The sequence below is a fragment of the Entelurus aequoreus genome, linkage group LG15, assembly GCF_033978785.1.
Source record: "Entelurus aequoreus isolate RoL-2023_Sb linkage group LG15, RoL_Eaeq_v1.1, whole genome shotgun sequence".
NCBI classification, from domain to species: domain Eukaryota; kingdom Metazoa; phylum Chordata; class Actinopteri; order Syngnathiformes; family Syngnathidae; genus Entelurus; species Entelurus aequoreus.
This window is the reverse complement of record NC_084745.1, coordinates 12,086,613-12,109,112: the sequence shown is the minus strand read 5'-3', so window position 1 is coordinate 12,109,112 and position 22,500 is coordinate 12,086,613. Positions and strand designations below refer to the sequence as shown.

General features: G+C 35.0%; 2 protein-coding genes across 2 annotated transcripts in view; one reads left to right on the top strand and one right to left on the bottom strand.

Moving 5' to 3' along the window:
• Positions 1-22,500, bottom strand: part of LOC133629831 (uncharacterized) — a 320,751-nt gene that overhangs the window by 293,167 nt on the left and 5,084 nt on the right. The window lies entirely within an intron of this gene.
• Positions 16,814-17,860, top strand: LOC133630391 (class E basic helix-loop-helix protein 22-like). Its single transcript, XM_062021964.1, has one exon. The coding sequence runs from the start codon at positions 16,814-16,816 to the stop codon at positions 17,660-17,662; it is 849 nt and encodes a 282-aa protein (XP_061877948.1). The 3' UTR covers positions 17,663-17,860.

Genomic DNA, 22,500 nt, shown 5'->3' with positions numbered 1-22,500 from the left:
CAAAAAAAAAATAAAAATACATTAAAAAATCGATTTTTGAAAATTATGAATTGATTTAGAATCAGAATGACTGAGAATCGCGATTCGGATGTGTATATATTTTTTTAGTGACTCTGGCAATGTAATAAATATTTGGTATAATAATTACAAAATAAAGGTTTTTCAAAACGGGTTACAGGTTTCAAAAGTTCCTTTTGGTTGCATGGAGATGGCCTACAACATATTAAAAACGGATTCTTATTAAGCAAAAAAAAATAAAAAATTTAAATTTAAATTAAAATAATATTTTAAAAAAATATAAATAATAATAATAATAAACATTATATATATATATATATATATATATATATATATATATATATATATATATATATATATTATATATATATATATATATATTTTTTTAAATCAATTTTTGAAAATTATGAATTGATTTAGAATCAGAATGAATGAGAATCGTGATTGGATGTGAATCAACCCTTAGTTGTCGCTCACCACATCGTGCTTCAAATGTCGAGGATTTACTACAGATTTAAAAAAACAAAACAAAAAAAACACTTTTTCAAAATATGTTACAGGTTAGGAAATCTCTTTCTGGTTGCATGGAGATGGCCTGAAAACATATTGGGAAAAAAAAGATTTTTAAAAGGCAAAAAAACACTTGAAATAAATTACATTAAAAAAATAAATATATATACATACATTATTTTAATCGATTTTTGAAAATTATGAATAGATTAAGTATTAGAATGAAAGAGAATCGCGATTCCGATGTAAATCAATTTTTTGTGCACCGCTGGTTGTCGCTCACCACATCGTGCTTCAAATATTGAAACTTCACTACTTCGCAGATTTAAAAAAAATACAATTGACAATTTGATTCAGAATTGGTTCTCGCAATGTATTATTTGGTATAATAATTATAATGAAACTTTTTCAAAACATGTTACAGGTTAAAAAAGCTTCTTCTGGTTGCATGAAGATGGCCTAAACATATTAAAAATAAAAAAAATTTTATCAAGCAAAAAAAATAAACTAAAAGTAAATTAAATTTTGGGGAAAAATAAAAAATAAATATATATATATATATATATATATATATATATATATATATATATATATATATATATATATATATATATATATATATATATATATATATATATATATATATATATATATATATATATATATATATATATATATATATATATTTTAGTCGATTTTTGAAAAATATGAATAGATTTGGAATCAGGGTGAATGAGAATCGCAATTCCGAAGTGAATCTATTTTTTGTGCACCACTAGTTGTCGCTCACCACATCGTGCTTCAAATATTGAGACTTCACTACTTCGCATATTAAATAAAAAACAACCAAATTAATTTGATTCGGAATCGATTCAACGCAATTCTTGCAATGTATTACTTGGTATAATAATTATAATAAAACTTTTTCAAAATAAGTTACATGTTTGAAAAAGCATGGCCTATAAACATACGTATATTTAAAAAAAAAAAAACGATTTATACATTTTTTGGAAAATACTTTTTTGAAAATGATGACTGGATTGAGAATTAAGATGACTAAGAATCGCTCTAGTGTCTTTTTTTAAGGTATAGAACAAGTATAACGTCAATTGTTTTACACTTTCTGTTGCAATCTTGTACTTTTTGAGGTTGATGTTACAAAGTAGACTTAAAACGCTGCCAACAAATTAACAAGTTGGTTCAATGTTATTGGGGGAAAAAATGGCTAAAAATAGCAGAAATTATTTTTTAAAAGTAGTTAAAGGTCACAAAAAGCTGAGAATCAACACTTTGCAGGCATGTGTCTTTTTTCATGCTGGGGAACAGAAACAGGTGGAAAAGATGGATTTGTGTGCAGGCACATTGTCCGGCCAAAACAGGACCCCTTCCTCACTTTTCCAGAACAATCGGACTTGATCCATTTTTAAGGAAACGGACACAAAAGGTGAATAAGACATAATAAAAAAAAAAAAAGTTGTCAGGGCCCAGCTGCTGTCACAGGAAGTGTCTAATTACCAACAGCTAGACAACACTGCCCTCTTGTGGCAAAGTCTGCTCATGAAGAAAACCTTATTGGTTCCCCATACTTCCTCTGAGCAAACATCTTTGTTAGCCAGTACAAGGAAGTATAATAATAATAACATATCTAATAATAATAATAACACTCACTAAAACTTGAAAGTGGAGGACACATTGATAGTTTACGATATAAAGATATCAATTTGGTTGAAGATAGCACTTCTCATACTATCGTGGTATCGTGATAATGCATGGTGATGACATTTTTGCTGTTTCCTGCAAATTTGACAACCGTCCCAGCAGGCACAAGACATTGATACAATGTTGATTGTACGTACATGTCCTTTAAAACTGACTTTGAAACAACCTTGCAAAATAGTTGTATTTATAAATTGACACAACGTTGATGTTCAGCGTTGGATCCACGTTGTTGGTTGGGAAATGACCAAATTTCAGTGGTCAAATCAACGTCACAACCTGACATTGAATAAACGTCGTCAAAAAGCATGTTGTTTCAACGTTGTATTTGTGTTGTGGAATATTGGTTGGGAAATTACCACATTTCAACGGTCAAATCAACGTCAGAACCCAACATTGATTAAACGTTGTCAAAAAGCATGTTGTTTCAATGTTGTATTTGTGTTGTAGAATATTGGTTGGGAAATGACCAAATTTCAACATTCAAATCAACGTCATCAATAAGTATGATGTTTCAACGTTGTATTTGTATTGTAGAATATTGGTTGGGAAATGACCAAATTTCAACGGTCAAATCAATATCAGAACCTGACATTGAATAAACGTCATGAAAAAGCATATTGTTTCAACGTTGTATTTGTGTTGTAGAATATTGGTTGGGAAATGACCAAAATTCAATGGTCAAATCAACGTCACAACCTGACATTGAATAAACGTCGTCAAAAAGCATGTTGTTTCAACGTTGTATTTGTGTTGTAGAATATTGGTTGGGAAATGACCAAATTTCAACGGTCAAATCAATATCAGAACCTGACATTGAATAAACGTCATGAAAAAGCATGTTGTTTCAACGTTGTATTTGTGTTGTAGAATATTGGTTGGGAAATGACCAAATTTCAACGGTCAAATCAATATCAGAACCTGACATTGAATAAATGTCATCAAAAAGCATGTTGTTTCAACGTTGTATTTGTGTTGTAGAATATTGGTTGGGAAATGACCAAATTTCAACGGTCAAATCAATATCAGAACCTGACATTGAATAAACGTCATGAAAAAGCATATTGTTTCAACGTTGTATTTGTGTTGTAGAATATTGGTTGGGAAATGACCACATTTCAAAGTCAGAACCTGATGTTGAACAAACGTCATGAAAAAGCATATTGTTTCAACGTTGTATTTGTATTGTAGAATATTGGTTGGGAAATGACCAAATTTCAACGGTCAAATCAATATCAGAACCTGACATTGAATAAATGTCATCAAAAAGCATGTTGTTTCAACGTTGTATTTGTGTTGTAGAATATTGGTTGGGAAATGACCAAATTTCAACGGTCAAATCAATATCAGAACCTGACATTGAATAAATGTCATCAAAAAGCATGTTGTTTCAACGTTGTATTTGTGTTGTAGAATATTGGTTGGGAATGACCAAATTTCAACGTTCAAATCAACGTCATCAATAAGTATGATGTTTCAACGTTGTATTTGTGTTGTAGAATATTGGTTGGGAAATGACCACATTTCAACGTCAGAACCTGATAGTGAATAAACGTCATGAAAAAGCATATTGTTTCAACGTAGTATTTGTATTCTAGAATATTGGTTGAGAAATGACCAAATTTCAACGGTCAAATCAATATCAGAACCTGACATTGAATAAATGTAATCAAAAAGCATGTTGTTTCAACGTTGTATTTGTGTTGTTGAATATTGGTTGGGAAATGACCAAAATTCAATGGTCAAATCAACGTCACAACCTGACATTTAATAAACGTCCTCAAAAAGCATGTTGTTTCAACGTTGTATTTGTATTGTAGAATATTGGTTGAGAAATTACCAAATTTCAACGGTCAAATCAATATCAGAACCTGACATTGAATAAACATCATCAAAAAGCATGTTGTTTCAACATTGTATTTGTGTTGTAGAATATTGGTTGGGAAATGACCAAATTTCAACGTTCAAATCAACGTCATCAATAAGTATGATGTTTCAACGTTGTATTTGTGTTGTAGAAAATTGGTTGGGAAATGACCAAATTTCAACGGTCAAATCAATATCAGAACCTGACATTGAATAAATGTCATCAAAAAGCATGTTGTTTCAACGTTGTATTTGTGTTGTAGAATATTGGTTGGGAAATTACCACATTTCAACGGTCAAATCAACGTCAGAACCCAACATTGATTAAACGTCGTCAAAAAGCATGTTGTTTCAATGTTGTATTTGTGTTGTAGAATATTGGTTGGGAAATGACCACATTTCAACGTCAGAACCTGATGTTGAACTAAACGTCATGAAAAAGCATATTGTTTCAACGTTGTATTTGTATTGTAGAATATTGGTTGGGAAATGACCAAATTTCAACGGTCAAATCAATATCAGAACCTGACATTGAATAAATGTCATCAAAAAGCATGTTGTTTCAACGTTGTATTTGTGTTGTAGAATATTGGTTGGGAAATGACCAAATTTCAACGTTCAAATCAACGTCATCAATAAGTATGATGTTTCAACGTTGTATTTGTGTTGTAGAAAATTGGTTGGGAAATGACCAAATTTCAACGGTCAAATCAATATCAGAACCTGACATTGAATAAATGTCATCAAAAAGCATGTTGTTTCAACGTTGTATTTGTATTGTAGAATATTGGTTGGGAAATGACCAAAATTCAACGGTCAAATCAACGTCACAACCTGACATTGAATAAACGTCGTCAAAAAGTATGTTGTTTCAACGTTGTATTTGTGTTGTAGAATATTGGTTGGGAAATGACCAAATTTCAACGGTCAAATCAATATCAGAACCTGACATTGAATAAACGTCATGAATAAGTATGTTGTTTCAACGTTGTATTTGTGTTGTAGAATATTGGTTGGGAAATGACCAAAATTCAATGGTCAAATCAACGTCATAACCTGACATTGAATAAACATCATCAAAAAGCATGTTGTTTCAACGTTGTATTTGTATTGTAGAATATTGGTTGGGAAATGACCAAAATTCAATGGTCAAATCAACGTCACAACCTGACATTGAATAAACGTCGTCAAAAAGCATGTTGTTTCTACGTTGTATTTGTGTTGTAGAATATTGGTTGGGAAATGACCAAAATTCAATAGTCAAATCAACGTCACAACCTGACATTGAATAAACGTCATCAAAAAGCATGTTGTTTCAACGTTGTATTTGTGTTGTAGAACATTGGTTGGGAAATGACAAAATTTCAATGGTCAAATCAACGTCATCAATAAGTATGTTGTTTCAACGTTGTATTTGTGTTGTAGAATATTGGTTGGGAAATGACCAAATTTCAACGGTCAAAACAACGTCACAACCTGACATTGATCAAACATTGTCAAAAAGCATGTTGTTTCTACGAGAAGTTGGAGTTTCTCAACGTCAGGACCGAATTCAACAAATTCTCAATGTCGTTTCGATGTCTTGTGCCTGCTGGGGACAAGCGAACAAAGGCGTCCTCAAAGCAATGCAGCGTCCTTGCTAGCGGCTAACGTCCCTCCACAGTGCAGCTTTTAAGTCAGTAATCCTTGCCCGCATGGCGGCAAATAAACTGTTTATTACAAGTAACGTTATCACAGGAGGAGGATACAACAAGCCACGCCAACTGCTAAGATATAGCTCTTGAATGTAAACATGGGTGGGTGGATTGATACAAACAATGAGAGTAACGAGTATAGTATCAATATATGGTCGATACGACAGTGATTAGAGCGATATCTTTTATTTTCACAAATTACTTTTTTGTCATCTTTGTGATTTACAAACTTAGGAAATAATTGTAGTTTTTGCTTTGAATTATTTTGCACTACTGACCTTATGAATATTGTATGTCATTTAAATATTGTATATATTGTATGCATCAAAATACTATAGGAGTACTTCCTTATAGAGCACACATCCTGTATGAGTCAAAACACTATAAGGGTACTCCTTTCTAATATGCATCAAAATACTATAAGAGTACTTCCTTATAGAGCATACTTCCTGTATGAGTCAAAATACTAAATGAGTACTTCCTTCTAGAGCAGACTTCCTGTATGCATTAACATACTATGAGTACTTCTTTTAAAAGCAGACTTCCTGTATAAGTCAAAATACTATAAGAGTACTTCCTTATAGAGCAGACTTCCTGTATGCATCAAAATACTACATGAGTACTTCCTTCTAGAGCAGACTTCCTGTTTGTGTCAAAATACTATAAGTACTTCCTTAGAGCATACTTCCTGTTTACGTCAAAATACTATGAGTACTTCCTTCTATAGTAGACTTTCTGTATGCGTCTAAATACTGTGTACTTCTTTCAAGAGCAAACTTCCTGTAACAGACTTCCTGTTTGCGTCAAAATACTATAAGTACTTCCTTAGAGCATACTTCCTGTATACGTCAAAATACTATGAGTACTTCCTTCCATAGTAGACTTTCTGTATGCGTCTAAATACTGTGTACTTCTTTCAAGAGCAAACTTCCTGTAACAGACTTCCTGTTTGCGTCAAAATACTATAAGTACTTCCTTAGAGCATACTTCTTGTATACGTCAAAATACTATGAGTACTTCCTTATAAAGCAGACTTCCTGTTTGTTTAAAATACTATGATTACTTTATAGAGCAGACTTCCTGTAAGTGTCAAAATACTAAATGAGTACTTCCTTCCAGAACAGACTTCCTGTATGCTTCAAAATACTATGAGTACTTCCTTCTAGAGCAGACTTCATGTTGGCGTCAAAACACTGTAAGTACTTCCTTAAAGAATACTTCCTGTATACGTCAAAATACTAAATGAGTACTTCCTTTTAGAGCAGACTTCCTGTATGCTTCAAAATACTATAATAGTACTTCCTTCTAGAGCAGACTTTCTGTATGCATTATAATACTAAATAGTACTTCCTTCCAGAGCAGACTTCCCGTATGCATCAAAATACTATGAGTACTTCCTTCTAGAGCAGACTTCCTGTTTGCGTCAAAATACTATAAGTACTTCCTTAGAGCATACTTCCTGTATGCATCAAAATACTATGAGTACTTCCTTCTAGAGCAGACTTCCTGTTTGCGTCAAAATACTATAAGTACTTCCTTAGAGCATACTTCCTGTATGCATCAAAATACTATGAGTACTTCCTTCTAGAGCAGACTTCCTGTTTGCGTCAAAATACTATAAGTACTTCCTTGGAGCATACTTCCTGTATACGTCAAAATACTAAATGAGTACTTCCTTTTAGAGCAGACTTCCTGTATGCTTCAAAATACTATAAGAGTACTTCCTTCTAGAGCAGACTTTCTGTATGCATTATAATACTATCCAGCAGCTCTAGAAACTTTAAATAATACCTAGTACTTGTATTTACTCATGCATGAAATCTGTTTCTAGTACATGGTAGTACTATCTACCCATCATGCTTGAAATATATTTCTAGTACCTGGTAGTACTATTTATCAAGCATGCTTGAAAGCCATTTATAGTACCTGGTAGTACTATCCACCCATCATGCTTGAAATATATTTCTAGTACCTGGTAGTACTATTCATCAAGCATGCTTGAAAGCCATTTATAGTACCTGGTAGTACTATCCACCCATCATGCTTAAAATCTGAATCTAGTACCTGGGTAGTACGATCTACCCAGCATACTTGAAAGCCATATCTAGTACCTTGCAGTACTATCTACCTATCATGCTTACAATCTAGTCCTAGTACCTGGTAGTACTATTTACCCATCATACTTGAAATCTATTTCTAGTACCTGGTAGTACTATCCACCGATCATACTTGGAATCTATTTCTGGTACCTGGTAGTACTTTCTGACAAGCATGCTTTGAAGCCATTTCGAGTACCTGGTAGTACTACTGTACTTATGGAGTATTCTTGAAATCTATTTATAGTACCTTGTAGTACTATCTACCTACCATGCTTGGAAGCTTTTTTTAGTACCTGGTAGCATTTTCTACCCACCATGCTTGGAAGCTATTTCTAGTACCTGGTAGTACCATCTACTCCGCACACTTGGAAACTATTTCTATTACCTGCTAGTACTACCTATTCAGCATGCTTGGAAAGCTATATATAGTCCATAGTATTACTATCTACCCAGTAGCTTTTGGAACTATATGTAGTACCACTATCTACACAGCATGCTTGCAAGCTATTTCTAGTACCTGGTAGTACCATCTACTCCGCACACTTGGAAACTATTTCTATTACCTATAGTAGCTTTAGGAACTATATGTAGTACCACTATCTACACAGCATGCTTGCAAGCTATTTCTAGTACATAGTATTAGTACTGTATCAACCCTTTATGCTTGAAAGCTGTACATAGTATTAGTACTGTATCTACCATACTTGAAAGCTATATACATAGTACTAGTACTGTATCTACCAAGCATACTTGGAAGCTATATATACCTACCTAGCATGCATGGAACTAAAAATAGTACATAGTATTATTGTATCTAGCCAGCATGCTTGGAAGCTGTTTTAGTACCTGATAGTACTATCTACCCAGCATACTTGCTCTTGACTTTGTTCAAGAGCAAGTAGTACAACATTGAGAAGAAAAAGTACTATGCAGTAGAAATGTCACTAACACATTTTAAGAGGTTGGATGCCATAGTAGTAGTAGTAGTAGTACAACAAGTACGCAGCCTTGGCAGCCTTTAGGTGGCGCTGTGACCTAAAAAGCTTTAGAATTAAGATGATATTAATTAATTAATTAATCAATCTTGAATTTGGACACTTCTTTAGCCAACGTTAGAGACCAGCTAGCATAAAAATAAAGTTTACAGTATATAAGTATACAGTATGCACTATGAGTGAACAGTATGTACTATGAGTGTACAGTATGCACTATAGGAGTGTACAGTATGCAGTATATGAGTATAGACTATGCAGTGTATGAGTATACAGTATTCACTATATGAGTGTACAGTATGCAGTAAATGAGTATGTAGTATACAGTATGCAGTATATAAGTATACAGTATGCAGTATATGAGTGTACAGTATGCAGTATATGTTAAAGTTAAAGTACCAATGATTGTCACACACACACTAGGTGTGGTGAAATTTGAGTGTACAGTATGCAGTATATGAGTATACAGTATGCACTGAGTGTACAGTATGCACTATGAGTATACAGTATGCAATATATGAGTATACAGTATGCACTATGAGTGTACAGTATGCAGTATATGTGTGTACAGTATGCAGTATGAGTATACAGTATGCACTATATGAGTATGCAGTATATGAGTGTACAGTATGCAGTATATGAGTATACAGTATGCACTGAGTGTACAGTATGCACTATACGTGTACAGTATGCAGTATGAGTATACAGTATGCAGTATATGAGTGTACAGTATGCAGTATGAGTATACAGTATGCACTATGAGTGTACAGTATGCAGTATATGAGTGTACAGTATGCAGTATGAGTGTACAGTATGCACTATATGAGTATGCAGTATATGAGTGTACAGTATGCAGTATATGAGTATACAGTATGCACTGAGTGTACAGTATGCACTATAAGTGTACAGTATGCAGTATGAGTATACAGTATGCAGTATATGAGTATACAGTATGCACTATGAGTGTTCAGTAGGCAGTATATGAGTGTACAGTATGCAGCATGAGTATACAGTATGCACTATAAGTGTACAGTATGAGTGTACAGTATGCAGTATGAGTATACAGTATGCACTATAAGTGTACAGTATGCAGTATATGAGTATACAGTATGCAGTATATGCGTATACAGTACATGAGTGTACAGTATGCAGTTTATGAGTACAGTATGCAGTATGAGTGTACAGTATGCAGTATGTGTATGCAGTATATGAGTATACAGTATATGAGTCTACAGTATGCAGTATATGAGTATGCCGTATATGAGTGTACAGTATGCAGTATATGAGTATACAGTATGCACTGAGTGTACAGTATGCACTATAAGTTTACAGTATGAGTATACAGTATGCAGTAAATGAGTCTACAGTATGCAGTATATGAGTATGCAGTAAATGAGTGTACACTATGCACAATATGAGTATGCAGTATATGAGTGTACAGTATGCAGTATATGAGTATACAGTATGCACTATAAGTGTACAGTATGCAGTATGAGTATACAGTATGCACTATGTGTACAGTATGCAGTATATGAGTGTACAGTATGCAGTATGAGTATACAGTATGCACTATAAGTGTAGAGTATGCAGTATATGAGTGTACAGTATGCAGTATATGAGTGTACAGTATGCAGTATGCAGTATGAGTATACAGTATGCAGTATATGAGTATACAGTATATGAGTATGCAGTATACAGTATGCAGTATATGAGTATACAGTATATGAGTATGCAGTATACAGTATGCAGTATATGAGTATGCAGTATACAGTATGCAATATATGAGTATGCAGTATATGAGTACACAGTATATGAGTATGCAGTATACAGTATGCAGTATATGAGTATGCAGTATATGAGTGTACAGTACGCAGTATACAGTATGCAGTATATGAGTATGCAGTATATGAGTGTGATGTGATGTTTATGTGCTGCTAATGTATTTCATGTTGACGAGCTGTCCTCCTCCCTCCTCGTTAGCAAAGTGCTGACAGGAAGTAATGGCCTACAAGGCGAGGCGTCCATCTTGTCTCATTAGGCCGACCTGATTGGCCATGAAGGTGTTCTCTACACGTCTACAAATGAAAGCTCTTCCTCTGCTGCTCGCCACGTGTGTGTGCCGACTCTTTGGACCCCGAGAAATGAGCAGCAAATGGAATTGGAGCTGTTGTTGTATTTGTGAGGCGTCCTCTCAGCTTTACGGAACATCTTAGATGACATTACATTACATTACACGCCTCAATGAATGAAAACTGAAAGTTAATTAGCTTAATTGGCAACACATGGTGGAAATATTGCAACAAACAAGCCATGAAACTAAGGCATGCATTTAAGTGTTTTTATTTTTATTATAACAATTTACATTTTTAATTACAATTCAACATGCTGTTTTATTACAATCAAAATCGTTTAATATAATTTATTTTGTTTATTACAATTTGACATGTTTTAATATAATTTAACATGTTTATTACAATTTAACTTGCTGTTTCTATTTCAATTTAACATTTTAATACAATTTAACACATTGTTTTTATTAAAATTAACAATTTATATTAGAATTTAACATGCAGTTTTTTTATTACAATTAAAAAATAAAAATGTAATTACAAATAAACATATTTATTATAATACTAATTCTATAACATTTATATCAAATAATTATAATTGTAATTACAATTGAATGTGCATGTAACATGTTTTGTTATAATTTAAAAAAAATTAATTAAAATTGAACATTTTTACTAGCATTTGTAATAGCATGATATTACAATTTACCATGTTCATAATAATTGAACAGGTTTTTATTATAATTCATGATGTTTTTATTATGTTTCTTATAATAGTAAAATTGTATTACAATTTAACATGTTTTATTATAATTAACGTGTTTTATTTGTAACTTAACATGTTTTTATTACAATTTAACATAATTGTACCATAATTATTATTACAGTCTAACATATTACAATTAACATGTTTTATTATAACATATCTGTATTATATTGTAATGTTTTTCACATTTTAATTACAATTTAACATGTTTTTGGTTTTTTTACAATTTGTATGACAGTCTAACATTAAAATGTAACATGTTTTATTAAAAATAAAATGTTTTACAATTTAACACGCTTTTTTATTTTGATTAAACATGTGCCAGCGCACCCCGCGACCCCGAAGGGAATAAGCGGTAGAAAATGGATGGATGGATGTTTTACTATGGTTTAAAATGTGTTTAATGCGATTTAAAAGGTTTGTTAAAATTTGACATGTTGTTTTTATTTAAATTTAACATTTCATATTAGAATTTAATATGCTGTTTTATTAGAATTTAACATGCTGTTTTACTACAATCTAACATGCTGTTTTTATTACAATAAAAAATTTACAAATTTAATTACAAATACACATCTTTATAATAATTATAATCATAACTATATAACATTTATATCAAATAATTATAATTTTAAGTACAATTTAATGTGCAGTTTTTAGTCAAATGTAACATGCTTCAATATAATTTTACATTAAAAAAAAAATCAAAATTCAACATGTTATTACAATTTACACTTTTTACAGTATAGCATATGTTCATTTTATTTAAACAGGTTTTTATTATAATTCATTATTTTTCTTAAAATAGTAACATGATATTACAATTTACCATGTTTCATGTGTAACTTAACATGTTTGTATAACAGTTATTACAATCTAACATATTACAATTAACATGTTTTACTATAACATTTGCATTATATTTTATTGTTTTTCACATTTTGCTTACAATTTAACATGTACAAATTGTAAAAAAAAACAAAAAAAACGACAGTCCAACATTAAAATTTAACATGTTTTATTACAAATACAATGTTTTACAATTTAACATGTTTTTTGATTAAACATGTTTATTACTGTTTAAAATGTTTTTAATGCGACTTAAAATATTGTTTACAATTCAAAACATTTTATTTGAATTTAACATGCTGTTTTTATTACAATTAAAAATGTTTATTTTAGAATTCAACATTGTTTGTATTACCATTTAACACGTTTAATAGAATTCATGAAATATAACAGTTGTATCACAATTGAACATCTTTTATTACAAGCTAAATTATTTTTTATTACAATTGAACATGTTTTTTAAATTGCCTTTTAGTCCAGCAATGATAGTTTTATTAATGAACATTCTTGATCGCAAATTAAGTTATTGTTGCTGTAGTATCGCTTAAAGGCCGCTAGATGTCAGTGTAAGCACGAGTATTAGGAGGTCGTCAACATCATTGAGTGCCGAATGTTATTTTAAGGATGTCGTCGGAAATAATACAACATACGAAAAAAGAAAAACTAATTAAAAAGGAACGTAAATAAGGCACAAAAATCTAATTACTTGAGACATTTTTACGATATTATAAATATCTACATATAATATTTATCACTTTTTTTGAGCATAATCATGTTTTTATTTTAAATTTACATTCCAATTAGAAAGTGTAATTATGACATTTGAAGCAGGAGACACAAAAACATGGCTAAATAATTATTGGACAAATCTATTTCAATAACCGCCTCTAGAAAATAATGGATGGATGAGAGACGGATGGAGAGAGAGAGAGAGAGAGAGAGAGAGAGAGAGAGAGAGAGAGAGAGAGAGAGAGAGAGAGAGAAGAGAAGAGAAGAGAAGAGACACAGTCGACCACACAATTCTTTTAGACCGCCTGAGAGACTGTGTGGGTGTCAGGGGGACTGCATTAGAGTGGTTCAGATCCTACCTGTCAGAGAGGTCCTTCTCTGTCAGGCTTGGGGACGCCACCTCTTCTTCTGCTCCGCTTTACTGTGGTGTCCCCCAGGGATCCATTCTAGGCCCCATCCTGTTTTCCTTGTACATTCTCCCTCTTGGAGAGATTTTTAAGAAACATGGAGTGTCTTATCACTTTTATGCAGATGACTGCCAAATGTATATGCCAATTTCAAAAGGCCACGGCCCCCTGACACCCCTTCTCAACTGTCTATGTGATGTCAAGGCTTGGTTAGCCCAGAATTTTTTAATAATGAATGAGGGAAAAACGGAAATTTCAGTTTTTGGTCCGGCCCTCACTGACTTGGGACCATTGCAAAATCATGTGCGTCCCAAAGTCACCAGCCTTGGCGTCACTATAGACAGCGATTTTAAATTTGACAAACAAGTCAATGGCGTTTTAAAATCGTGTTTTTATCATCTTCGTCTTTTAGCAAAGGTAAAACCATTTTTATCTTTTAACCTTTTTGAACAAGTCGTGCATGCTTTTATTTCAAGTCGCCTAGACTACTGCAATGCACTTTATGCTGGCATTAGCCAAAAAACTCTCTCCCGGTTGCAGTTAGTCCAGAACGCGGCAGCACGACTTTTAAACAGGGGCCAGGAAACGTGAGCATATAACCCCAATTCTTCGGAGTTTGCACTGGCTCCCTGTTCATTTTAGAATTGATTTTAAATCCTTGCTGTTTGTTTTTAAAGCTTTACATGGACTGGCACCTCAGTATATCTCGGACCTCATCCAAATTTACACTCCTGCGCGCGCTCTGAGGTCCGAGAGCCAGCTCCAGCTCGTGGTGCCCAGGACGAGACTTAAAACCAGGGGAGACAGGGCCTTCTCTGTGGTCGGCCCTAAACTCTGGAACACTCTGCCCCTCCATGTTCAAACTGCTCCCACAGTGGAGTGTTTTTTAAGTCTCGTCTAAAGACCCACTTTTATTCTTTGGCTTTTAACACTACGTGAGTTGTGTGGTCTTCTGTCCTCTGTTGTCCTGTGTGGTTAGGGTTAGGGTTATAAATTTTGATGTCTATTTTACTGTTTTAATTGGTTTCACCCTTTAAAATCGTTTTTAATCATATTTATTTTTTATATTGTCTCTGTATTGGTTTTCTATTCATTTATTCTTTGTTTTTATTCAGTCATTGGTGTAGCATAATATTGTTTTTTAATATTGTTTTTAATATAGTTTTTAATATTGTTTTTAATATTGTTTTTAAACATGGCTGTGCAGCACTTTGGAAACATTCTTGTTGTGTAAATGTGCTATATAAATAAAGTGGATTGGATTGGATTGAGAGAAGAGAAGAGAAGAGAAGAGAAGAGAAGAGAAGAGAAAGAGAAAGAGAAAGAGAAAAAGAGAGAGAGAGAGAGAGAGAGACAGAGAAAGAGAGAAAGAGAAAGAGAAAGAGAAAGAGAAAAAGAGAAAAAGAGAGAAAGAGAGCGAGAGAGAAAGAGTGTGAGAAAGAGAGAGCGAGATAAAGAGAAAGAGAGAGAGAAAGAGAAAGAGAGAAAAAGAGCAAGAGAGAAAGAGAGAGCGAGCGAAAGAGAGAAAGAAAGAGCGAGAGAGAAATAGAGAAAGAAAGAGAGAGAAAGAGAGACAAAGAGAAAGAGAAAGAAAAAGAGAGAAAGAAAGAGAAAGAGATAGATTAGAGAGAAAGAGAGAGGGAGAGAAAGAGATAAAGAGAGAGAAAGAAAAAGAGAAAGACAGTGCTAGAGAAAGAAAGAGAGAGAACGAGAGAAAGAGAGAGAAAGAGAAAAACAGAGAAAGACAAAGAGAGAAAAAGAGCGAGAGAGAAAGAGAAAGAGAAAGAGAGAAAAAGAGCGAGAGAGAAAGAGCGACAGAAAGAGAGAGCGAGAGAAAAAGAGAGAAAAAGAGTGAGAGAAAGAGAGAGCGAGAGAAAGAAAGGAAAAGAGCGAGAGAGAAAGAGCGAGATAAAGAGAGAGAGAGAGAAAGGGAGAAAAAAAGAGAAAGAGGAGAAAGAGAGAGAAAAAGAAAGAAAGAAAGAGAAAGAGAGAGAGGGAAAGACAGAAAGAGAGAACGAGAGGAAGAAAGAGAAAGAGAGAGAGAGAAAGAGAGAAAAAGAAAGAAAGAGAGAGAGAGAGAGAGAAAGAGAGAGGTAGAGAAAGAGAAAGAGAGAGTAAAAGTGGGAGAAAGAGAGGGAGAAAGAAAGAGAGAGTAAGAGAGAGAGAGAGAGCGAGGGAAAGAGAGCAAGCGAAAGAGAGAGCGAGAAAGAGAGAGAAAGAGAGAGAGGGAGAGAGAGAGAGAGAGAGAGAGGGAGATAAAGGGAGAGAAAGAGAGAGTAAAAGTGAGAGAAAGCGAGAGAGAAAAAGAGAGAGTAAGAGAGAGAGAGAAAGAGAGAGCGAGAGAGATAGAGAGAAAGACAAAAATAGAGAAAAAGAGCGAGAGAAAGAGATAGAGAAAGTGAGAGAGAAATAGAGAGAGAGAGAAAGAGAGAGAAAGAGAAGGAGAAAGAAAGAGAGAGAGAAAGAAAGAGAGAGAGAAAGAGGAAGAGAAAGATAGAGAAAAAGAGAGATAAAGAAAGAAAGAGAGAGAAAGAGAGAGAACGAGAGATAGAGAGGGAGAGAAAGAGAGAAAGAGAGAGAAAAAGAGTGAGAAAGAGAGAGAAAGAGAGAGAGAAAGAGAGAGAAAGAGAGATAAAGAGAATGAGGGAGGGAGATAGAGAGAAAAAGAGAGAGCGAGAGCGAGAGAGAAAGAGAGAAAGAGAGAGAGCGAGCGAGAGAGAAAGAGAGGAAGAGAGAGAGCGAGCGAGAGAGAGTCTCCTCCTCTTTCTTACATCTCAGCTGACAAGTTGAGCAAAGCTTCAGTGACACAATCAAACTCTCAAAGAGACACACACACACACACACACACACACACACACACATAGTGATACACACACACACAGTACATAGTGATACACACACACAGTATATAGTATCAGGCGGATACACACACACACACACACACACACACACACACACGCGCGCGCACACGCACACGCACACACAGGCAGAGAGAGAGTGTGTGAGGAGTTAAGAAGGTGGTAGTGAGGCGGACCAGGACTAGGACTAGGACTAGGATCAGGACCAGGAGCAGGAGCAGGAGCAGGAGCAAGGGAGTCATGGACCGCAGGATGAACTTGAGTGGCGGCGCGGCTGCAGACATTTTCCACAAAACTCTGAGCGCCGTATCCGGTAAGAAGATGGACCCCTTCAGAACCGGCATGGAGCTTCCGCCGCGGGACCGCCACGACTCGCCCATCGGCTGCTTCGACCACCAGGGCGACCCGGACCCCATCCAGCCGGGCGGTCTGGCCGGGGTCCGAGGCGGCGCCCTGGGGTTACCCACCGGCTCTCTGTGCGTCAAGTACGGGGAGAGCGCCAACCGGACGCTGGCGGCAGCGGCGGCGGCGGCGGCGGCGGCGGCGGCGGCGGAGAGCAGCGGCGGTGAGCAGAGCCTGGACGACGACAGCGACGGCCGCTGCGACATGGTGCTCCTGGCCGACCCTCGGACCGGCATCCCGGGCAAGGCGGAGGGCGGCAAGAAGACCAAGGAGCAGAAGACCCTGCGGCTCAACATCAACGCCCGGGAGCGGCGGAGGATGCACGACCTGAACGACGCGCTGGACGAGCTGCGGGGGGTCATCCCGTACGCGCACAGCCCCTCCGTGCGTAAACTCTCCAAAATCGCCACCTTGCTGCTGGCCAAGAACTACATCCTCATGCAGGCGCAGGCCCTGGAGGAGATGCGGCGGCTGGTGGCCTACCTCAACCAGGGCCAGGCCATCTCCGCCGCCTCCATACCGGCCACCACCGCGCTGGCCGCGCCGCCCGGCCTGGGCGCCTACGAGCAGCCGACCGGCTTCCCCTTCCCCGCCGCCGGGGTGGCGTCGTCCTCCTGCCCGGACAAGTGCTCCTTGTTCGGCTCGGCCGCCTCCAGCCTGTGCAAGCAGTGCACCGACAAGCCTTAGCCCCGCGCGGCCTCCGCTTCTTGGGACACTTTAGGAGACCGAGACCGGCAAGGTTAGCGACTTCTACCGATCGATACTTTTGTAATATTTACATCTTTTTGGTTGAGACGAGACTTGATTGTGTACATAAGTCATCCTTCAAGTGCTGCTGCGAATGCGAGTGGAGACCAAACCAGCTTTTTTGGGACGTTTTTTGCTGACCTGATAACTTTTTTTTGTTGTTTTTTTAAGGGTTGGGGTCTACCTTTCTCTGCTGCTTCCATTTTTATTTTTTTTATTTTTTACCTTTTTTATTGGCTTCTCAATCAGAGAGTTGTAGAACATGAAGAATGTGACAAAGAAGGAACTTCTTCATTCCTATACATACTTTTGTGTCTTTTATTTATTTCAATTTGCACATGGTGGTCTTATGATTATTATTATTCATTATAATTAATAATATTTAATGGATGCTTGTCAGGTCAAGGGGATCCGTGTCGATATTTCACTTATTCTACGCGCAGAGGGCCCGTTTGTATGTATTTGAGTGTGGAAAAGCTTTATTAAAATATTTTCAACAACAGAAAAAAAAAAAACCCACTACTCGTTATTCTTTATTTCATCTTTGAAATAATAAAAACCCATTTCATTTAATTATAAAAATGGTATTTAAAAAATATATTAATTGTGGTTAAAAATGGAAAAAAAAAAAATAATATTTGTGCATGAAAAGCAAAGGTGCAGATGTCAGCAGCATGGTCAGGGGTAGGCCTTTTCCGGCTCGATTTTATTATATCGGATTAAAAAAAAACAGAAAGTTCAGCGATATGACGACTTGGTGCAAGAACGAGGCCTTCACGCAGGCTTTACTGCATCTGTGACGAGTTATTCCGACAACAAGGCCGCTGTGTCGCCTTTAATCCTGTCACTTTTGGCATATTCCTTGAATCCGGAGCCGGAATAATCAGGAGAATTAAAAAAAAATAAAAAAAAGTTTGGGGGTGATGAAAAGTGTTTAGTAGAAGAAGAAAAAAAAGCACATTTCACTCTCAAGATGCAATACAAGTTGGTGGAAGTGTGTGTGAGAGTGTGTGTGTGAAAGAAGAGAATCAGGAGGGCCTCACATATTTTGTTGTTTTTATCTTCATGCATGATAAAGACCAATTTTTTATGTCCATTGTAGAAAATCTAATAAGGTTTTGAACTAACACTGCCTGGATGCCAAGGATGATGAAATGTATCAGAAAAGCAAAATAAAGAGAATAAAGGTGATATATAATACAAATATACAAGTGCAGCTAAATGCTCAGGAATCAACAAGTATCTTGATGACTTTATATAAATACACACACATATATGTGTGTGTATATTTATATATACATACATATACACACACATACATCTATATACATATAGATGTATGTGTGTGTGTGTGTATATATATACACACACACATATACATACATATACATATATACACATATATATATATATATATATATATATATATATATATATATATATATATATATATATATATATACACACATATATACATACATATACATATACATATATATATATATATACACATACATATACATACATATATATACATATACATACATATATATACATATACATATATATATATATATATATATATATATATATATATATATATATATATATATATATATATACACACATATATGCCTGTGATGAGGTAGGTGGCGACTTGTCCAGGGTGTACCTCGCCTTCCGCCCGAATGCAGCTGAGATAGGCTCCAGCACCCCCCGCAACCCCAAAAGGGACAAGCGGTAGAAGACAAATGGATGTATACATATACATATATATATACATATAAATTCCCCTGACAAGCAGGGAAATCTGCGAAACAGGCTTGCATGATATAGCCTGTGTTTTTTTCCTGATTTTATATATATATATATATATATATATATATATATATATATATATATATATATATATATATATATATATATAAAACATTTGACAGGATTTCAATCATCAATCAATCAATCAAATTTTATATAGCGCTTTTCTCTAGTGACTCAAAGCGCTTTACATAGTGAAACCCAATATCTAAGTTACATTTAAACCGGTGTGTGGCACTGAGAGCAGGTGGGTAAAGTGTCTTGCCCAAGGACACAACGGCAGTGACTAGGATGGCGGAAGCGGGGATCAAACCTGCAACCCTTAAGTTGCTGGCATGGCCGCTCTACCAACCGAGCTATACCGCCCCGGATTTAGGCCCGTTTGGACAATGTGTTTGGGATGTAAACACCAATACATTTCTTTATGACTGTTAGACAAAAGTGTTGATATGTTTGCACTCGTGAGGAATAGAGGAATTAATTTACCATTCAGGTCTCCAGCTGAAAAAAAAGCTCAGACAAAGCTGACTTTCATATGTTCTTTCAACTATCTGGAATATTCCAAGAACCATAATCATATTCTGTCGACACTTTTTGTTTTTAAATATGTAAAAATAGGAGAAAACAGATGAAAGACAGCAAACTTGCTGATAACATGCTGGTGGTGTTAGACTTTCAAAGTGCATTTATAACAACTCGTGTAAAAATGATCTTTTCTTGCAAAAATTACAACCATGTTTTATAAGATTAACACTTTCTTGCAATAAAAGCATAATAAAAAATATGCAATACGTTTTCTCATAACACAAATTTCAAATACAATTATAATTATTTATTTCAAATAAATATTACACAATCACCGTGTAATATACCACTTAATTTGAAATATATATTTAGCAATACTACAAACAGTTTTTGTGGTATTACCACTAAATGTGGATGAAATTACAATTATTTAAATACATTAAACTATTCTTGTAGTATTACCACATTTTAACATTACATTTAAAGGAAATATTACCATGTATCCTTATAAAAATATACTATAATCAAATAATATATTTTTTTATATAATTGTACAATATATTTTTCAAAACATACTAAAAAAATCTAATAAAAAAAACAAATATTACAACTTATTCTGGTAATATTACCACAAATTTAAATAAAATAAAAACATTTTTGGTAATTTTACAACAACGTCTTGTACAATGATTATTTTCTTTTAAAAACAAACAAAATTATGTTTTTTCTGACAACCTTATTCTTGAAAAAACATTTTTTGTAAAATGATCAAATCTTTCACTGTTGAGTAATTAAAAAAAAAAAAATGCATTGACACCTGAAATTAAATCATGTATTTTGAGTGTAATATGCAATAATCAACCCCAAACACCCAGAATTGACTTTTATTCTGTCATCTCAATGACTTTAGGTTCTGTTATGTTCAGCAAAAACAAAAAAAGCATGTTTTGCATGACGTGACCCTATTAGCCACGTTTCACGCCAAGATTATGGAGTTCATTCAAGCCAATTTCCTAGTGATGCACAATTGGCTGCGGAATTTTTAAGGTGGAATTGTTAGCAGTCTTGAGGTGATTTGGCGTTCATCTCTTCAAATCTGAACCATAAATGAAGTGTGATTATCCACAATCGTTGGCTAACATGGCTAACTCTCCATCTGCCTGCGTATTAATCAGATTAAAAATCCCACAATCCCCTAATCCTTGTTTACTCGGCTGCCGTAATCTGATGTGCTTTTATTGTGGCGGGATTAAAACGCCAAAAGTGTTGTGTTCATATTTTTTCCGGGTGTTGTTGAAAAATGTGGAAAAAAACAACAACATACTATTGAGGTTTGTTCCTAGAAAGTCTTCATCTGTGGGTGGAATTATGGCTTTGATACAGTATTTCTCTGTGGGATGAATGAAAAGTATTAGGAGTTGCGTTCTAACCTGGACCTCCTTAAATGTGTTTGTGCAGCCAGGGGAAGGATGGAGGGATCATTTAACCTTATCAATATGCACATCAACACCTGCTCGCTTCATTAAGGTGGATCTCATCTCCCGCCTCTCCTGTTCATTAAACTGCGGCCTCCGCGTCCAAATAAAGAGATGACACCCTAATAACTGTCGATGGTGGCACGCACGAACACACACACACACACACACACACACACACACACACACACACACACACACACACACACACACACACACACACACACACACACACACACACACACACACACACACACACACACACACACACACACACACACACACACACACAAACACACACACTTATATTTGTAACCTTCTTGAGACCTCCGAAAAATGCCTACCTACCCTTTCTAGATATATAAAGATTTGTATTTACAACATTAATAATACATACATACTATGCCAATATAAAAAAGCTTGTTCTGAAAAATGAGTTGGAATTTCACAAGAAAAAAAGGTCACAATTTCACAAGAAAAACTTAGCATTTTGGCAGTGTTATAACAAAAGTTGTAATTTTACTCAACGCAAGGCAACATTTTACAAGAAAAACTGAACATTTGTGCAATATTATGATAAAAGTCGGAATTTTGCTCAATGACAGTCGCAATTTTACAAGAAAAGCTTAACATTCTGGCAATTTTATGAAAAGAGCCGTAATTGTACTCCACAAAAGTCACAATTTTATAAGAAAACTTTACAATTTTGGCAATATTATTATAATAATCGGGATTTCACATGGCAAAATTATGACAAAAGTCATAATTTTACTGTAAAAGCTAACCGTTAATGGCCACTATCACCAAAATGATTCCCGAGCGCGGCCACCGCTGCTGCTCACTGCTCCCCTCACCTTCCAGGGGGTGGAACAAGGGGATGGGTCAAATGCAGAGGGTAATTTCACCACACCTGTGTGTGTGTGTGTGTGACTATCAGTGGTACTTTAACTTTAACTATAG